General features: G+C 58.7%; 1 protein-coding gene across 6 annotated transcripts in view; it reads right to left on the minus strand.

Moving 5' to 3' along the window:
• RIPOR1 (RHO family interacting cell polarization regulator 1) overlaps nt 1-17,777 on the minus strand; it is a 115,394-nt gene that overhangs the window by 60,990 nt on the left and 36,627 nt on the right. For 3 of the 6 annotated variants that reach the window (XM_074968333.1, XM_074968331.1, XM_074968332.1), the window contains exon 1: nt 10,699-10,873. The exons of the other annotated variants lie outside the window; for them this stretch is intronic. In XM_074968333.1, coding sequence (XP_074824434.1) covers nt 10,699-10,858 — 160 coding nt within the window. In that variant the 5' untranslated portion in view covers nt 10,859-10,873. Of the gene's footprint in view, nt 1-10,698; nt 10,874-17,777 lie in introns of those variants that run through there. 6 annotated transcript variants of the gene reach the window in all.

A 17,777-nucleotide genomic window follows, 5' to 3' on the forward strand; every position in this document is an offset into this window, starting at 1 on the left:
CATCTAGCCCAGTGTCCTGTCTTCTGACAGTGGTAAATGCCAGGTGCCCCAGAGGGAATGAACAGAACAGGTCATCATCAAGTGATCCATCCCGTCTCCCATTCCCAGCTTCTGGCAAACAGAGGCTAGGGACACCATCCCTGCCCATCCTGGCTAATGGCCATCGATGGACTGGTCCTCCATGAACTTATCTAGTTCTTTTTTGAACCCTGTTATAGTTTTGGCCTTCACAACATTCTCTGGCCAAGAGTTCAACAGGTTGACTGTGAAAAAATACTTTATTTTGTTTGTTTTAAATCTGCTGCTTGTTAATTTCATTGGGTGACCCCTAGTTCTTGTGAGAAGGAGTAAATAACACTTCCTTATTTACTTTCTCCACACCAGTCACTTCATGGACCTCTATCATATCCCCCTTTAGTTGTCTCTTTTCCAAGCTGAAAAGTCCCAGTCTTATTAATCTCTCCTCATATGGAAGCTATTCTCTACCCTCTCTGTACCTTTTCGAATTCCAATATACCTTTTTTGAGATGGGGTGACTAGGTCTGTACGCAGTATTCAAGATGTGGGTGTACCATGGATTTATACAGAGGCAACTGAGGTGTTGTCTCCCTTGGAAGACTCTGGGGTGACTGGAGAAGTGGGGACATGACATCACCCAGACACAGCCAAGCCACCACTATTATACAACAGTCCTGCCCAGCGGGAAGTCTGCAGGCCAGGCAGGAACAGAACCCAGTTCTCCTGGGTTCCAGTCCAGTGGTCTAGCCCCGCAAGAACTCTGTGCTCTTCTTAACTCCCCCGCACACGCACACACACAGCCCTCTCAGCATCCATCTGGTGACTGAGTGATGCAGGGGTACTACAGCATAAGCTGCACAGAACCATGGAGTTCATGACTGGATCACAATGCATGTGCACAAGGGGCAGAGTTAAGGTTGCCCAGGCAACCTTAATGCTGGCATTTCCTAACTTCTGAGCGCTCGGCTCTGCATGCTGACCGGTCTGGGGATCAATGTGCAATGGGAAGCCTGCCCTAAAGGAGTGCTCTAGAGCACCCCAAGCCACGGGGACTGTGGCACAGCAGACTCTTGCTTCCCAAGACCACAGCGCTGGCATGTCCCCTTGGGCGCTGGCCCTGACAGGGAAGGTGCAGGACAGAGTGTCGCTGGACTGACTGAGATGCATGCAGCCAGTGACCTTTACACAGGCCTGACACACACAAATCCCTGCCCCGCTCCCCCCTCCCCCCAGCACAAGATAGGCAGGGAAAGAGGTCAATTCTCCCTGCAGCCCAGCCATGCGGAGCCAGCACACAGCACGTGCCCAGACAGGGGCAGCAGTTCTGTTTTGGGCCAGCTTGTCTGTGCTCCTTAAATCTTGATGAGAACACCAAGCTAAAGCAGATGAAGAGGGCACCAGAGGCGAGGGGGTGGATCCTCCCCACTCCCTGCTGCCCAGCTTCCAGAGGGCTGATGAAGAGGCCCCCCCGGATGTCAGGAGCCCCGGCAAAGCCAGGGACCTGTGGGTCGAGGGTCCCCTTCCTGCCCTAGGCCAGGCACCCTGGGACCCATCCAGGGCCTCTGCCTTTCACTTCTCCCTTCCCCTGTAGCCTCCTTTTAACCCCTTGGTGACCGGCAGCCCACACCCAGTGCAGGCGGTTCTGATCTCTGCACCAGGCTAGTTGGCACGTTCCCAGCGGGAGTCTTCTTCAGTTGTATCTGGGCACGGGGCAGTCTTCCGGGAGGTGCAGGGTCCCAGAGCCCAGGCTCCAGCCTGAGCGGCTACATTGCAGTTCACAGCCCCACAGCCCAAGCCCCATGCCCTAGAGTTCAAAGCCAGAAGGGAGCACCAGAGCATCCTGCCTGACCCCCTGTATAGCAAAGGCCCCCAGCACCCACAAAGTAACCCCAACAACCGGACTGAGACCAAGCGTTACAGCTCTCAGGAGAGGACTGCCCTGTGCCAGGCAGAGAATGGGGAGTGAGGGTCACCAGTGCCCGAGGCCCCACAATGGCCAGAAAACAACAAAGGGAGCTACACCCCAATAATCCTGCCAAGTGACCCCCACCTGCTGCCAAGCCAGGACGAACTGGGATAGAGACCAGGGCTGATGAGCCTTGCCCCCACCCAACGTCCCAGCCCCAGCCCTGCTGCTGCGGAAGGAGATAAGCCAAAACAAAACAGAACGCATGGGTGGGGCCGGTGGGGGAAGGGGGGCGGGGGCACGGGTCGGGCTGGTAGGAAGGATTGGAGCCGCTGGCCAGGGCAGCAGCCAGGTGCGAGGCAAACAGCAGCTGGGGTTCCTACAGGACTCTCCCCAGACTTTGCTAGAGGGATCCAGGCTTTATCCCAGCCTCGGGCTGGCAGGCCTGGCCCTCCCTCAGTCAGAGCTGCCTGGGGGCCCCCCCAAAGATGGAGACCAAAGCCAGCAGCAGGAGGCTGGCTCAGGTGCCCCCCTGGGGAGCTGTTCAGATACAGAGTTCTCCGCCTGGAAGTGTCCCCTGCTGCTGGCAGCCCCCGCAGCTACCAGAGCCACCCGCCAACAAAAGGCCCCAACTCAGAGGGCAGGTACCATGGGCCGCTCTGATGGGCTGGCTCCAACAGGGCTGGTGCAGGGAGCTAGTGGCCACCCCACAGCAATGGAGGGGTTAAACTAAGTGCAGCCCAGAAGATGGGGCTGGAGGGGGGGCTCTCTGCCACCTCTCCTCTCACCTCAGGCCCAGCCTTTCAGGGACAGTCCCCAGAGTTCCCCTCGCTCGCCTGGATCCATTCACCTGGCCCAGGGACTATCCAAGCAGCTGAGGGGAGCCCATGCAGCCATGCTGGAAAGCCCCACACCAAGGGGGCCAGCCCGAGGCTCTGCCACCAGCACCCACCTGCCTTCGGCTACACGTCCGGGCCTGCCTGCCACTCACTGCGGCACAGCCACCCAGGACGTACCCCTCTCCCACCTGTTGAAAGGCCCCACTTCTGTGCCTTGCAGAGGCTCACCCTCCCCACGGCCCTGCCAGCTCCCTGTCAGCCTGTGGGTCTTGGCTGCCGGCTCTCCCCAAGGCCGGGGAGATCAGGCCTCCAGTAAGTGGAATGCTCCGCTGCCATGGGGGAAATCAGCTGGCCCTTGGCCTGCTGCAAGGGGCACAGCACCTGTGCTCAGACTGGGGCCTGCCCGCGCCCACCCCCCAGGGGCAGGAGAGAGGCAGGACCTGCAGCTGGGCATCAGGGGTGCTGGCAGGGGAGTCACACCCACGTCCTCACCTCGCCCCAGAGTGAGCCCAGCTGGCTGTGCCTTGCCAGAGAGATCTGCTGCAGAGAAACGCAAGGGGGGGTAGGGAGCTGCCCTCCTGGCACCCAGGGAGCAGAGATCAGCCACTCAGGACGCTGACCCCCAGACTGCAGGTGCCTCAGGAACAATCAACACAAGAGACCAGTCACCTCCAGAGACTGGGCTCAAGGAGAAATAGCTCCCATGAGAGTGGCAGCGCCACAAAATCCACCACAGTTGGGACAAGGCAGGAGTGAGGGGCACCAGCAGAGCCCAGGCTAGGAGAGGAGGGGGCTGTGGATCGGAATCAAGGGGCACCTGCCGAGCTGGGGGTGTAGGGCTTGGATAACAAGGGGGGCTGAGGGTCAGGACTGAGGGGCACCAGCAGAGTGCAGTGTGATCAGGGGGCGGGGGGGGGGAGCCAGCCTAGCACCTGCCTGGCCTCAGTTTTACTAACATGCACTGCTCCCCCCAGTCCTCATCTCCTCCTGCCCCACAAGGCCACTGAAGGCTTCATTTTCAGCCCTCCCTTTGAACCCCTCGCTCTGAGGTCAGTGCCCTCTCGCAGGAAAGCAGGATGCCAAGCCAAGCCAAGCCACAGACCGGGCACTGTGCACCCACTGGGAGAAGCCGAGGCAGGGACTGTGCAATACTGGACCTAGCACAGAGCTCGGGGGGGGGGGGGGGGAGGCAACCGCACAAAGCCACCATGAGACAGTCCAGCCCCAGGGTTTCCCCAGAAGTGGGGGAGGGGGCTCACTGACCCAGAACAGAGGGGAAGGTCTGACTTTGAATGGGCAGGTACAAGATGATGCACCCGCCACCAGCAGGCCACAGGGTGGCAGCTGCTTCCCCAACCCCCATCTCGCCCGCCCGGGCCTGAGCAGGAGACTCCATCAGCCAGAGGGGAGAGGAGCAGCCTAGCAAGGCCACTGCCTTCCCAAGAGCCACGGCGCAGAGCTAGAGGGGCCAAGGTGAGTCCTGCCCTGCCGAGTAAGGCGTGGCTGCTAGGCAGATAACTCGATCCCTTACTGCACGCCCTGCCATGATCTCTACCCAGGTCAGCTCCCTGAGCCTGCCACAGCCTGCCGAGGGGGGAGCGCTCCTCCGCACCCAGCCATGGGCTGTCTCTTCCCAGGCCTTGCCCAACACCGGATGCTGCCATTACTGGAGTGAGCACTGCCCCCCAGGGCCACCCTGGCACAATGCCCACCAGCTCCCATGCCCCTCGGCCTGCCATTGCTAACACAGCATGGGTCCGGAGAGATTTAATGCGGCCTCATGCAGCCGGCCCCCAACCGGGGAGAGACTCATGGGCACAAGGAGAGCCTGAGTGGGACAGAGACAGCAAGGCAGCTGCATCCTCGCCCCAGAGATCCAGCCCCTGGGACCTCACCCCACACGGGCTACCTCCGCAACTGTGACCTCGACCACACCCACCCACACTCAAAGGGGTCGATCACACAACCGCCCTACCCAGACCCAGTCATTTGGGTCTGTACAGCAGCAGGCAGCCAGGCCCAGGGGGTTCTAGAGGGTAACCATGTCAGCCCTCGATGTTAATATGGGGTACAGCCCATGGAGACTACAGATCCCAGCATGCACTACTCCACCTCAATGTGACCAGCCTCAACAGGAAGCATTGCATGCTGGGTTCTGTAGTCTCCATATGTCCCGTCGTCCTCCCCACACCGTACTGGGCTAAAACGTGGCCAGCACCCCCAGAGTCTGGTCTCAGAGTGTCATTGTCTGTGCTGAACTGCCAAGTCCAAGGACAGGCCTGGGGAGGAGATCTGGGTTTGAACTCTCAGAGCTCAGGGTGGGAGGGGTTTGTAGAGTCTTCTCACAGGAACCCAGGGAATAGCTACTTTATTTGCCTATGCCACTTAGGAGCTCTGTATCCCAGATCCCCCTGAGCTGGAACCGAGGAGTCCAGCCAGCCATTAACCCAGCACTGCGATGCTGCTAGCTGGAAGGAGCCCAGCCCTTTCGCTCGCTGAGCAGGCCGAAGTGTTAGGGATGAGAAAACCCCGGGCTGCTGCCATTCTTCCCAAGCTCTGAAGCCATGTGGCCCACCCTTCACACACACAGCAATCCCCTCTGAAAGATCAGTAAGAAGTGTGCTTGTGCGCGTGCACGAGTACAGACACACACAGGTCCTGGTGACACCTTAACTGGAAACAGATGGCAGCAAAGTGGTGTCTGCAGCAGGAGCTCAGGTGGCCTGGCTAGCCGATCGAATCACTTTGGTCTCACAGCCATGCACAAGTACTCTAGACAAGGCCGACAAGGTGCGTGTGTACAGACCTGCGGGGCGTGCTCTGTGGCTGGCTGGAGCCGGTAACACCAACGTGCAGAGTGTTGTGTACACTCGCCCTGAGGCTTAATGCGATGTAAGGCTTTCTGAGGAGACGCAGCCCTGGCCTGTGCTGAGCTGTGTAGGTTTTATGCCAATCCCATGCCACCACTTTCAAGGGTTTGCTCTGACAAGTGAAACCAGCTGTGCCCAGAGGGCTCTCTCTCTGCCAGGCGTCCTCCCTACTCAGCACTGCCCATCCATCCCGAGCGCGAGGGGCACCGAAGTCAAGGAAGGGAGAGCAAAGGGAATTCGGCATGAACCTCAAGGTCTCCCTTCCTGCTTCCACTGACATCAATGGCAAGACTCCCGCTGAGGCAGCAGGATCTGATCACAGAGGGGTTTGGGACCTGGGGCCTTCCCACAGGGAGTGCTTGGCCAGCAGAGAGGGGAGTACAGCAGGGGATGCAGCATGCGTCATGCAAGATCCACAACAAAGCCATGGCAAGTCTAGGCACAGTCTGCAAAGCCACGCACTTCTCACCCCTCACTCCGGTTCCCTGGAGCCCCGCACAAGCAAAGGCCGCCAGCCTGGAACAAAGCTGGATTCACAGGGCTCTCATTCTGGATTCTGAAGGCTGCTGGCAGGCTCACAGACCCGAGATGTCCCCTTCCGATCCCCAAAATGCTCCCGCAAAAATGAACTAAATATCGCAGCCCTGCTCCACCCCAGGCAGCTGCAGATTGATGGACAACCTCTTGGGCGGGTCTCCCAACACTTCTTCCTGCCCCTTTCCTAGATTTCAGACAGTCTGAGCACCAATGAATCCTCCAGCCAATGAATCCCACCCAGACACCCCGCATGGAGCTCAGTGATGTTTGACTGAAGCATTTCTGTCCTCGGGAGACTAAAGTATCGTGTGCCACAGGCAGAGAGCAGCAGGGACTGAGGGGCCCCGAAATGGAAGGGACTGATGAGATGAGATGTGACAGGTGATTCCTGAAGAAAAACCGTGCCCCATGCTGCAGAGGAAGGTGAAACCCCCCCAAGGTCCCAGCCAATCTAACTTGGGGGAAAATTCCTTCCCAAACCTGGTGATCAATTAGATCCTGAGCATGGGAGCAAGTCCCAGGCATCTAAACAGAGGAGTCTGGACCACCCGCAACCCTGTCCTGTTTCCAGCTGTAGCCAATCTCTGATGCTTTAGAGGAAGGCGAAACACCACCCCCCCCCCCAAAAAAAAAAAAAAAAAAAAACATCTGACCAATTGTGCATCTGGGAGGGTGATTCCTTCCTGACCCTGCAGGCACCTGTCTGAAGCCTGAGAATTGATTACAATTATTGTCTTAATGCAGAGCTGCAAGCATCACGAGCATGCTGAGGACAATGCAGGTGCCCTGTTCTCCCCAGGGCCCATAATGGAAGGGGATTCCATGACCAGCCGCCCCGCCCCCTGCCCACCTAGATGACGGAGCCCATCCCAGAAGCTGGATTACAGCATGTCTGACAGAAAGCTACCTATTCTCCAAGCTATGGCGAGACCACCAGCTCCCTGGTTAACTGTTCCAGTGTCTAATTCCCCTCACTGCTAGGCTCTCACCCCATTTCCACTCTGCACCTCCTGTCACTCCCACACAGCTCTGGCCTGTCATGTTCGGGGCTCCTCCAGGCACCATGGACTTTCTACTCTGGCTTTTCCTCTCACCTGAGTCCCTGGTTTTCTTTTAGAAGGTTCCATTTCTAGTTCCCTCCCGCTTCCATGCGGCCCTCACCCACGGGACTAAGATTCACCGCTGCTCTCCAGGAGCCAGTCCCTACAGATAGATTTCGTGGTCAAAGCATCAGGAATCTGCTAACCAGTATTTTCCAGGCAGCCCTGAGCCCTTCCTTTGAGAGTCCTAGAGATTTTTAAGTCACCCAGGAGACATAAATTCTGCCACAGATTTCTCTATTAAATCCTATCAGATGGTTTAAAAGCTGCAGCAGGACACCCTTCTCTGTTAGACTCTCTACGTTTCTAGAACAATTCCCCTAAAAGCCCCGTTAAATGGAATGGAGCCCGATTGGTTTCACCCCCAATCAACGGGGCGGGACTATTCCATGGGGGCTGCATTGCTTTGTCGCTTTTGGCTCAGGTGCTTTGGCCACCACTTGCCCTCCGCCAATCCTGGTGCTAGGAGGCAGGGCTGATTTTACTGCCCATTGTGGACACTGTGAACCCCGGGTGAAGATGCTCACACCAGTGCACGATTCCTATAGGGCAGGGGGATAAGCTATCTTGGCACAGGGTGCCTTTAGACCCCTGTTGCTGTGTCCACACTAGGGGCTGCACAACGTAGCTATTTCAGTGTTAAAAAAAATCACCCCCAAGAGAAGCAATGGAGAGCAGCCCTTAGAGCCAGGCCCCAGGAAGTTAGTGGGGACACAGGGGTTCTCCCACCGGGTTTGCAAGGTCAGATCCCTGCTGAGCAGTGAGTCCCAGGAGCAGGGAGAAGGTGGGTGCATGCAGGACTCAGCGCTGAGTCCTTGGGGGCAGACCAAGCCAGGAGGAGCTCTGAGGCACAAACGGGATCAGCCCTAGCAACCCCCTCCCCACTTCACTTCCTCGCATCTCCCTCAGCAGAACAGAAATAGAGTGGATGTCCCTATAAATAGCCCCGAGGGAGAGGCCAAGGAGGAAGAGGACAGTGAGAAGGCCTGGCCAGGCACCACTATGGGTCCTGCGCCACCAGAGCTCCTCCCCATTTCCGGGCCAAGAGGGGACCATGGAGACCCAGGGATGCAGCCCCTGTGTCCTGGGATCTCCCATGGGCCAGCAGATTTGCCCCCCAGCACCAGCAGCCTCCTCTCCAGGGTGCTGGCGGGGAGAGGCCCCTCCGGCAGGCGTCAGCGCCCTGCTGGAGGAGCAGCGCTAGCTCAGACACTCCTGCGCCCCCTCGGCACTTCTCACCCTTCCTCAGCACTGGACGGGCACGTAACCTGGCTCCTCTAGCCCTGAGAGCATCAGCCGCCGGCCCTGGGCAGGTGCTGGCGGCTCCTCAGCACCAGGGGATTCCCGCAGGTCTGGAGGCTCACCGCTGGCGCAGCCTGCCCAGGACAGTCACCCCGGCAGGCTCATCCGCACGGGGTGTTTGTCAATTCCCCCCCACAGCCACTGCCATGCGCGCTTGCCCCAGTGAGGGTAGCCAACTCCCCCACCCCCTGCGCTTGCCCTGCGAGGGTTCTAGCCAGCACTAGGTAGTGGTAGCAGCACTAACCCAGGCGTGTGGGGCCTGGTATAACTATTTGCTCCCAGGTCTACTGGTCAGCACGTATGCCACCTCCATCTGTCACAGCTCTGAGCAGCTCATCAGTCACCTGCCACGGGGTGGGGGTCAGGGAGGTATGGTTAATTAGGTGTGAGCTCTGCAATTCGGTTGTCACAATGCCCTGCCTCCAAGGAACACTCTGGGGGTGGGAGGGGGTGGACGTGGATTGCATTTGTCAGACAGCAGCTAGCTAGGGGCCAGCATGACAGACTGAGCTTCCAAGCCGGGTCAGGGCAGAGCCCAGTGCCCCCTGTCCATCCCCCAACCCCTTTCCAGCTGGCCTCTGGCTAGTGGGTGGCTGGTAACATTTCCCAGGCCTGGCCCAGATGCCTGCCCATTCTCCAGGCACCATCCGGCTCACTGCAAGGTTCTGGGGTACACCCAGGTCTAGCATCCCAGCAGAACTGACTGGGAAGCGGGCATTAACACCCCCACCCCCACCCCCACCCCAGTTTTCTGGGCAGGCAGTGGCCGGGCAGGAATACATGGGAGTAGCCAAGGCAGCAACAAAGCAAGGTTTGTCCTTTCAATTCCTTAAGCATTCCTCAGCCTGTCACAATAGCAGAGAAAGGAGAAAGTGCTAACCCAGGGAGGAGGCAGCCGCCAGCAGGACAAACAGCCATTGATCGACTGGCAGTGGGTGGCCTTCCCAAGTGCCCCCACAGCCTGCCTACGTCAAGGGCCCCAGCCTCCAGCCCCTGCGGATCCCTGCGCTGAGGCACTGGGAACCGGATGCAGCCGCAGGGGTGGGGCATTGCGAATGACATCGCCCTCCAGCAATGCTGGAGCTAGCAGCTGGCCCTGGACTGAATCTCCTCCAGCAGCACAGCACCTCTGGGAGCCACACACCGAGGGGTGAACCCACCAAGCCCCAGGCAGGGGGTACCTTGGGGAGATTCCTCTATGCAATGACTTGGCTTCCAATTAGTCCTTTCCAGTTCTCCCCGAGCCTCCCAGGAAACCAGACGTATCCTTCCCTGACAGGAACAAGCGGGGTTTTATCTGCTATCAGCCTCAGTCCACGAGGCCAGTGGGCGCTTTGCCACCAACTCAGCGTGCGCGTGGTCAGCCCCAGCCATCACTGGCTTACAAAAATCACGTGCCAAGCGCCCCGAGGTTAGTGTCTGCATGAAACGGGCCGTGGGCAGCACCAGGGGATTAAACCCAGTCCCGAGAGGACACAGCAGCTGTACATTCAGCCCAGTGACACTCATGGACCCCTGCTCTGCAGAGACCAAGGCCTGAATATCTCGGAGTGGGTCCCTCCAGGGCCTATTGGCCTGGCAGCAGGGACGGGAGCTGCCTATCCTGGTCCCCAGGGACATCAATCCAGACCCCTGGATTACAACTATTGTAAATACCCAAGCACGAGGCTGAACTTGAGAACAATAGGGCTCAGGAGCGAAGCCCTGGCCCAGAGAGCAGGCGCTGCCAGGTATGACTGCTGGCAAAGCCCGGCTGGTCCATGGCACGCAGAGCGGCCAGCACTGACTGCAAGGAGCTATCCTAAGGCTCTGCATGCCCTGCCTGTCAAAAGGCCACAAGCCCGCGCTCAGACCAATGTCACCACGCTAACCAGAGATCACCCTGCAGGCAAAAGCCACCACCATGAGCACCAGCCAGATCCCGCAGGGACAGCCAAGGTTTGCTGGCCCAGCTCTAGGCTGCGTCCCCTTCTCTACAGGCACTCAGCCCAACATCTCCCCCACAGGGCTGCTCAGCAGGATGCAAATACCAGAGCGGGGGGGGGGGGCAGCCCTAAACAAGCCAGCAGCCCCCCCATCACCCCCACCCCCTTTCCGGCACTGCCCCTCCGCCCACTGGCACTCACATGTCCGGTGCAAAGGCAGAGCGAGCGCGCAGGGAGCGCGCGGCCGGCCACTCGCCTTCCCTTTGTTCCACTCCCATGGACAGAAGGAAAACACTGAAGTCTTAAAGGCACCCGGGAGCCCACCCCCTTCGCCTTCTCCATGGAAACTGGCTCCAGCCATGTGATTCAGACAGGAAACTACAGGGATATCAGCTGCAAAGAGCTGGGAACTCCTCCCCCAGCCCCCACTGATAGGGAGAGAGCCCAGCGCTGCTAGGCTGGCACTGAGAGAAGGGGGCAAGCCAGGAACCTGGCAATGAGTCTGGGCTTAGCCCGGCCGAGTGCCACTCAGAGCCTGCATTCGGTGGGCGACTGCAATGAGGTGACTGGTACCACAGTGCTCACTGAGCCCTGGGGAGACATGCCAGAATCAGGCCCGTGTCCTGCAAGGCTGGGGGGGGGAGCCCCCACCAGAGGGGACTACGGGCAAGAGCCAATTGCTCAAGCCCCCACGGACCCACACAGAAGAGACTCCAGTCATACTGGGTCACAAGGGAAAGGTGTTTGGGGCCGGCAAGACTGACAAAGGCCCAGTGTGGAGCACTGACGGGTGGAGGCTGCCGGTCAGAACTCAGCCTGGGTGGGCCCCCAGGACCGGAACAGCAGGGCCCAGTGGGATGCTTTTCTGAAGTTCCCGCTTGCTCAGTTCTGCCCCACTGAGCCCAGCTCTGTCCCTGTGGTCAGTGCAGGCAGCTCCAGCTACTGTTCTCTTCTGGCTGTGCGCGGCCTTCCCCAGGAGCCCTCAAGAGCTTTCAGGCCTCACATGACAGACGTGGCCTCTTTTACACCAGTCGGCGTGAGTAGCCAACAGGAAAGGCAGACATGGGGTAATGGTGCCAGCCATTCCCCGCTCCCCCAAGCTCTGTACAACTCAGGCTTCACTGAGGACACAAGACAGGTGAAATAGCATGGACTAGTGCACAGGACCCCTAGGTCCCATTCCCAGCTCTGCCACTGACTGGCTGGGATCTTGAGCGGTCCCTTGCCCTCTCTGTGGTCATCTGTAAAGCAGGGCTGATAACACTAGCCCCCAAACTGGACTATTCCACACACCCATCCAGGGGTCACCCAATGTAATTAAGAGGCAGCGGGTCTAGAACCAACAAATGGAAGTTCTTCACACAGCACACAGCCAACCTGTGGAACTCACTGCCAGGGCATGTTGTGAAGGCCATAAGCATAACTGCATTAAAAATATAACTAGATATGTTCATGGAGGATAAGTCCATCAATGGCTATTAGCCACAATGGGCAGAGACGCCACCCTGTGTTCTGGGTGTCCTAACCTATGACGGCCAGAAGCTGGGAATGGGCGACAGGGGATGGATCACTTGATGATTCCCTGTTCTGTTCATTCCCTCTGGGGCACCTGGCACTGGCCACTGTTGGAAGACAGGATACTGAGCTAGATGGATCACTGGTCTGACCCAGTGTGGCTGTTCTTATGTTCTTATCCACCCTATGAGATAGCGCCATCCCGTGGCTGACCCCGGGTGGGGCAGCACCATCAAAGGGCAGCCTTGCTCTGGATGGAGCTGGCAGCATTTCGATTGCGTCTCACACCTCGGCAGATGGTCCCATGATCATGTGAGTCCCAGCAGCAGGGTATTACCACTGAATCCAGGCCCTACACCACCCACTCTCCCCAGGGCCAACGCCACTGCACTCTGAGCTCGGGGGAACGTGTCTCTCACATGCACGCCACGAACTGACAAACCCAGTGTGGAAATCAGAGCCTGGGTAGCGCCAGGCGCAGCCCCTAGGACATGAGTGCACAGATGGGCTGCACTGGCTGCTCCCCAGGAGCCCCAAGGAAGTACCCTCTGGCACGTGAGGGAGCAGATTGCAGCCATCCTTGTCTCTAACGTGGGTGTGTCGGCCATGAAATGACCCACCCCAGCCTGAGTCACCTCTCGCTGGGCCCTTACCCTGGGCAGCTACGTCCATCCGCCTGTGGGTAGTGAGCCCCCTTTGTGGACAGCAGTGAGAACACCTTGACACTATAACACTCAGCTTGTCCAGACAGGTTCTCATCCAAAGGTCTCAAAAGCACCTTGCTGCAGCAGGCGAGTGCAATTACCCACATTTCACTGATAAGGAAACTGAGGCCCGGGGAGGGGAAGTGACACACCCAAGGCCACCTTAGTGAGCCAGCGGCCGAGGCAGGAACAGAACCCAGAAGTCCAGACTCCCAGTCATGTGCTCTAACCACTAGACCTTGCTGTCTCCCCTGCTGATTTGAAGAGCTTCATTATGGAGGGTGGGAGCCAGAGGCTTGAACTCAAAGTTGCCTCCCCATAAAGACAGCGCCTCCTAGTGGGGAGTCAGCTCCAGACAATGCGGCCAGAAGCAGCGAGGCCATGTGCAGGAGGGGCAGACCTGCTCACTCAGGGCCCAAGCCAAGACACAGCAGCTACAATTGTTCCAGGGTCTCCCTGACTTCCAGGATGCAGCAGGCGAGTGCAATTAAACCTGCAGCCTGCAGGTACAATATGCTCCATACAGAGGGCGTCTGCAGCCAGGCCTAGTCTCAGGGAGAGAATTCCCACATTCCAAGAGTCTGCCCTTCGGCCCCCACTGCACTCGAGGATGGAGATGCAACTGCATCCCCGTGTACAAGCTCCGTGCGAGATGCTGCAAGGGCAGTTGCACCTCCCTCCAGCACAGAGCAGGGAGGCGGCCCCTTTCCAGCTAATCAAGGAAAACAATGAAGGGTTTAGTTCATTCTTGCCCCCACCCACAAACCCTCTTGTACCAAGGCTGCAGAGCAGCCCCACACTAGCCACATTATGCCAGCCACCCCTCCCCACCCACCCCAGGAGAGAACTGGAGTCAGAGGAGCTCACAGGCAAGAGGCTCTGCATGCGGGAGCACAGTCTGGGCCGTTGCCCTCGCAGTTTGCAGCTGTACGTAGTTTTCTTATCCAGGGGTGCTGTGTGCAGCTCTGCTCAGCGCTTGCGTCATGAGCTACAGGTCACCGCCCAGCCGGCTTCAAAGAGCAAATGAATCTCGTGCTGTCAGACTAGCCCAAGGCACCCCAGGCTGGGGCAGTCACTCCACAGCTCCCGAGCAGCAGCCAGCACTCTCAGCCTGACACAGCAGAGGCCGGTACCACCTCAGCCCCAGCCCACCCTGCTGTCAGGAACAATCCTGTGGTGACCCTGGGGGACAGGCTGGCTGATCTAACAGGGCTCTGTCAGCTCCAGGTCCAAGGACTCAACCACTCTAGAGTTCAGCAGGGAATTGCCACGGCCAGCTTTTGAACAGGCAAGAACTGGCTATGCTGGGTACTGACCCAAGCTCCTGCTCCGTGCTCTGGGGAGACCTGTACTTGGTCCCCAGTTCCCATGCCTGTCACAGGCCAGCAGAGCTGTGGATGCACCGGGGTGAGGGTAGCACATCTCCAACCATCAATGAAGCAGAGCTTACTGGCATGGCTGCACCCATCCTTCCCAGCTCAGAGGTCTGCAAAGCTCCCCCACTCTCACACCTGGCCTAGATTTTGCAGGATCGCCCTAGTTTGAAATGGGCCACGTCTGTCCCAGACCCCTGTGGACCGTCCCATCGTTCAAAGGAGAGGCAGCAATGGTCTGATGCAAGAACACTAATCACACTTTATGTTCATGGTTTGCAGAATTGCAGTGAAGTAAGCAGGGCAATGAAGTGGAACAACAAACAATGCCGTGTGCTGAGGCACTGCTCCTGCAAGTCTCACAGGGCGTCCCACTCCTTACCGGAGCAGTATGCCCAAACACGAGCCACTGACGCACCCAGGCGAAGGGACTGCTCCAGGGTCACACAGGGAGTCTGTGACAAAGCCAGGAAGAGAACCCACAAGTCCCAGCTCCCAACCCCTCTACACACTGCATCATGCGACCTCTCAAATACATAGAATAAGCCATTCTGGCCTAGAAGATGCAGTTGGATCACAAAAAAAGCTGAACAGCATAGAGAAGGAAGAAGAGAACAGGCGCTCTTAGCATGATCACTAGGGAATTAAACTGAAATAGACACCAAAGCAGAAGCACACAGAGATGCCACAAAACACACCCAAACAACCCCCATCCGGTCACTTTTCTCCCCAACACTCCTTCCAGCTTCCCCCAGTTACATCTGAGCACAAGGCTCGAACTGGCAGTTCCATGTCTCTCTTTACTCTCCTGGTCTGGGAGGTTCTGGGCAGAAGAAGGGCAGGAAGGGCAGCAAGGGAAGCAAGGGCGCAAGTCAGGCCATTACACCATCTGGTCTTCCCTAGCCTGGAGGTCTGCAAAGCACCTGGGGCAGTTACCCTGCCGCTCTTCCCACCAGCTGTATGCTCTGGGTGCTGTCACTGAACATACTGACGGGGGAGGCTCCAGTGGACGCGCCTTGTTCTGTCTGATGGCAGCTGGATCCCGTGGTAGCCGTACATACTGCCAGACCCGGGGACTTGCATCATGCACCCTTCAGCACCGTACTAAGGCCTTACGAGTCAGCAGACCCCCAGACTGCAATCAGCTAGACGGCCAGACCTTGGATTTCCAGGGCAGAATAACCCTCCGTCTGGCCCAAGCTAAACGTACTGACTTCAGGTGTCCTCTCTGGATGGTACACCCAGGCCGGGGCGGGAGGAGGATGAGGAGTGGAGTGGCACTCTGCCCACAAAGTGAACCCGCTGACGAGTGACACTACCCTCAATAGGGAGCAGGTATTCACAATGCAATCACATGCCCTCTCCGGCTATGCTGGGCTCCTTGGACCTGGCTCCCCTTCGGTGGGGCTCAAATACCCTGCTGGCTTTCCCTCAGCGCAGGAAGTATGTACTGCTTGCTACATGCCCAGGCTGCACCTCCCATGCCTACACTGCTACGCTTAGCGGCATCACATCCCGCTGCCAAAGCCTTTAGCTGCCATATGTAGCTACGCACTGCAGCGAGTGTGGACAAAGCCTGTGGCATGCAGCTACACATGGCCTACGGCCACTGCAAGCAAAGACAAGGTCTTTGGCAGCCTCCCCACCTCTAGCTTTGAGAGGCCCCAGGACAGCATCGTCAGCGCAGGCTCAGCAGCGTGTACCGCCATTGCACCGGGATGGCTGCTCTCTTGGGAGAACTCCCAGGTGGCAACTTCACAACGAATGGGCCACAGGTGAGAAACAAGGCCCTGCGGCCGAGGGGCTAGGTGGAGAGGAAGTGGGGAGTAGCTATGCTACTGGGCAGTTCCCCACCCGCCACTCTGGCCCCCCTCTCCGCACCCAGGGAGCCTCACCATGCACTTTTGCTAGTAAACATTAACTCCACAAAGGCCTCTGCTCAGCACTGTCTGGGCCAGGGGCACAGCCTGCTCCAAGCTCCCTGGAGCCCTCTCCACTCAAGCTCCACCCATCAAATAGGGAAAACCCTTCCAAATGAAGGGAGGTTTGGGTTCGCCTGCCAGTATCTCCACAGCAAATCCCCGGCGTGCACACTGGAGAGGAGGGGAATAAATTCTCCATGCAGCAGCATTTCCCATTTAGCTTGAGGGCTGACATCGGATGGCACTAAGGGGTTAACGCTGACAGGCCAGAACACAACATGCTGCGGGCATGTCAGGATCTAAGCCCTGAGTGGCGCTGCCCAGCAGACCCTGCTGCGGAGCAGAGAGAGTCACAGAGCCCTGTTAAGAAGCTAACACAATGAAATACCACGCACCCCTCTTCCCCAGTGCAAGTGCCCCTACGGGTGCAGTGACCAGCCCCCACAGAGACACACCCCACACCTTTGTAACAGGACGTCTGGCTTCAGGAGGGTGCCTAGACGTGAGCAGAGGTGCACCTGCTCCACCAGCCCTGAATCCGGCCCCTAATGAGGCACGAGCCCAGGGGCTGCACCTGCAGGGTCTCTGCTGCCACGAAGAGCCAGGGCCGTCTGCAGCCCAACTTCATGGGGTGAGGCGAGCACAGCAGAGGCACAGCCCTCTATCCAAGAGCCACCTGTGTCTCCCTGGAGAGGCTTAGTAATTGCCCGTCAGTCACAGGACGCAAAAGCTGCCAGCCATCAGCTGTGTCTGCTCTGCCAGGAGAGAAGACAAAGGCCGCTCATGGCCCCCAGGCCACCCCTCAGACAGCTGCTGATGGCTGTATGTGGCCACGCTGAGCCTGTCCCTGGGGGCGCCTGAGGCAGCCCCCGGTCCCAGCAGGGCGGCAGAGGCTAGAACCATTTTGCTCATTCCTTCCGCTCTCTTTGGCGAGAAGCACATGGCCCTGGCTCGGGTCCTTTCTACTCCACGTCACCCCTTGGAACGGCCGTGCTCCCGGCACTCCCTGCCCGCAGCTGCAGCCCAGCAGAGCTCCTGGCCAGGGCCTCTGCCGCACTGCCCACAGGCCAGCCTGGGGCGGGGGGCCAGGCACGCTCCCGGCAAGTTCCACCAGCTGCCCTTCAGTGGGAGCTGGGAGGGCAGCGATAACATGGAGGGGCCTCAAGCTCTCAGAGCCCCTGGGAGTCCTGCACTAAGCCTCCCCCCCACCTGCAACACCGACCTACCCCCGACAAGGAGCAAGCAGTGAACGAGTGTCCCCCTCCACCCCTGCTCCTCTCCTCTCTTCCCCTCCCCTCCCCCTGCTCGTAGCTGCTTTTCATTTACTTGGCAACTCAGCAGGGCTGAGACTCATACCCAGTCAGCCTGCCAAAGGCACCGCTGTCCTCACGAGGCCTGCTAGTGCCTCTCACGCAGGGTCCGCCAGTCCCTCCCCAGCCCAGTGCAGCTCTGCCAGCTTCACAGCAGAGCGCGAATCCAGCTCGGCAGGTCCTGCCGTCGTGCCTGGTTCAAACCCTCTGGCGTGGTTTCAATGCGGGTTGGCAGCTCAAGCCTGCTGCAGGAGCACAGAAAAGGGAAAGGAGAGCATTTCGCTGCTACAGAACAGCTTCTCCTGCCTGGGAGCTCAGTCCTGAGGGGCCTCGGTACAGCCCTGCGTCAGAGGGACCCCACCCCCAGCTCAGGAGCAAAATGCACGGATGGGCCCTGTGCTCATCACCTGCAATGGGCACGCAGGGCTGCCAGCATGCACAGGGCTGTGTGGACAA

The sequence above is a fragment of the Natator depressus genome, chromosome 12 (genome assembly GCF_965152275.1).
Source record: "Natator depressus isolate rNatDep1 chromosome 12, rNatDep2.hap1, whole genome shotgun sequence".
NCBI lineage: Eukaryota > Metazoa > Chordata > Testudines > Cheloniidae > Natator > Natator depressus.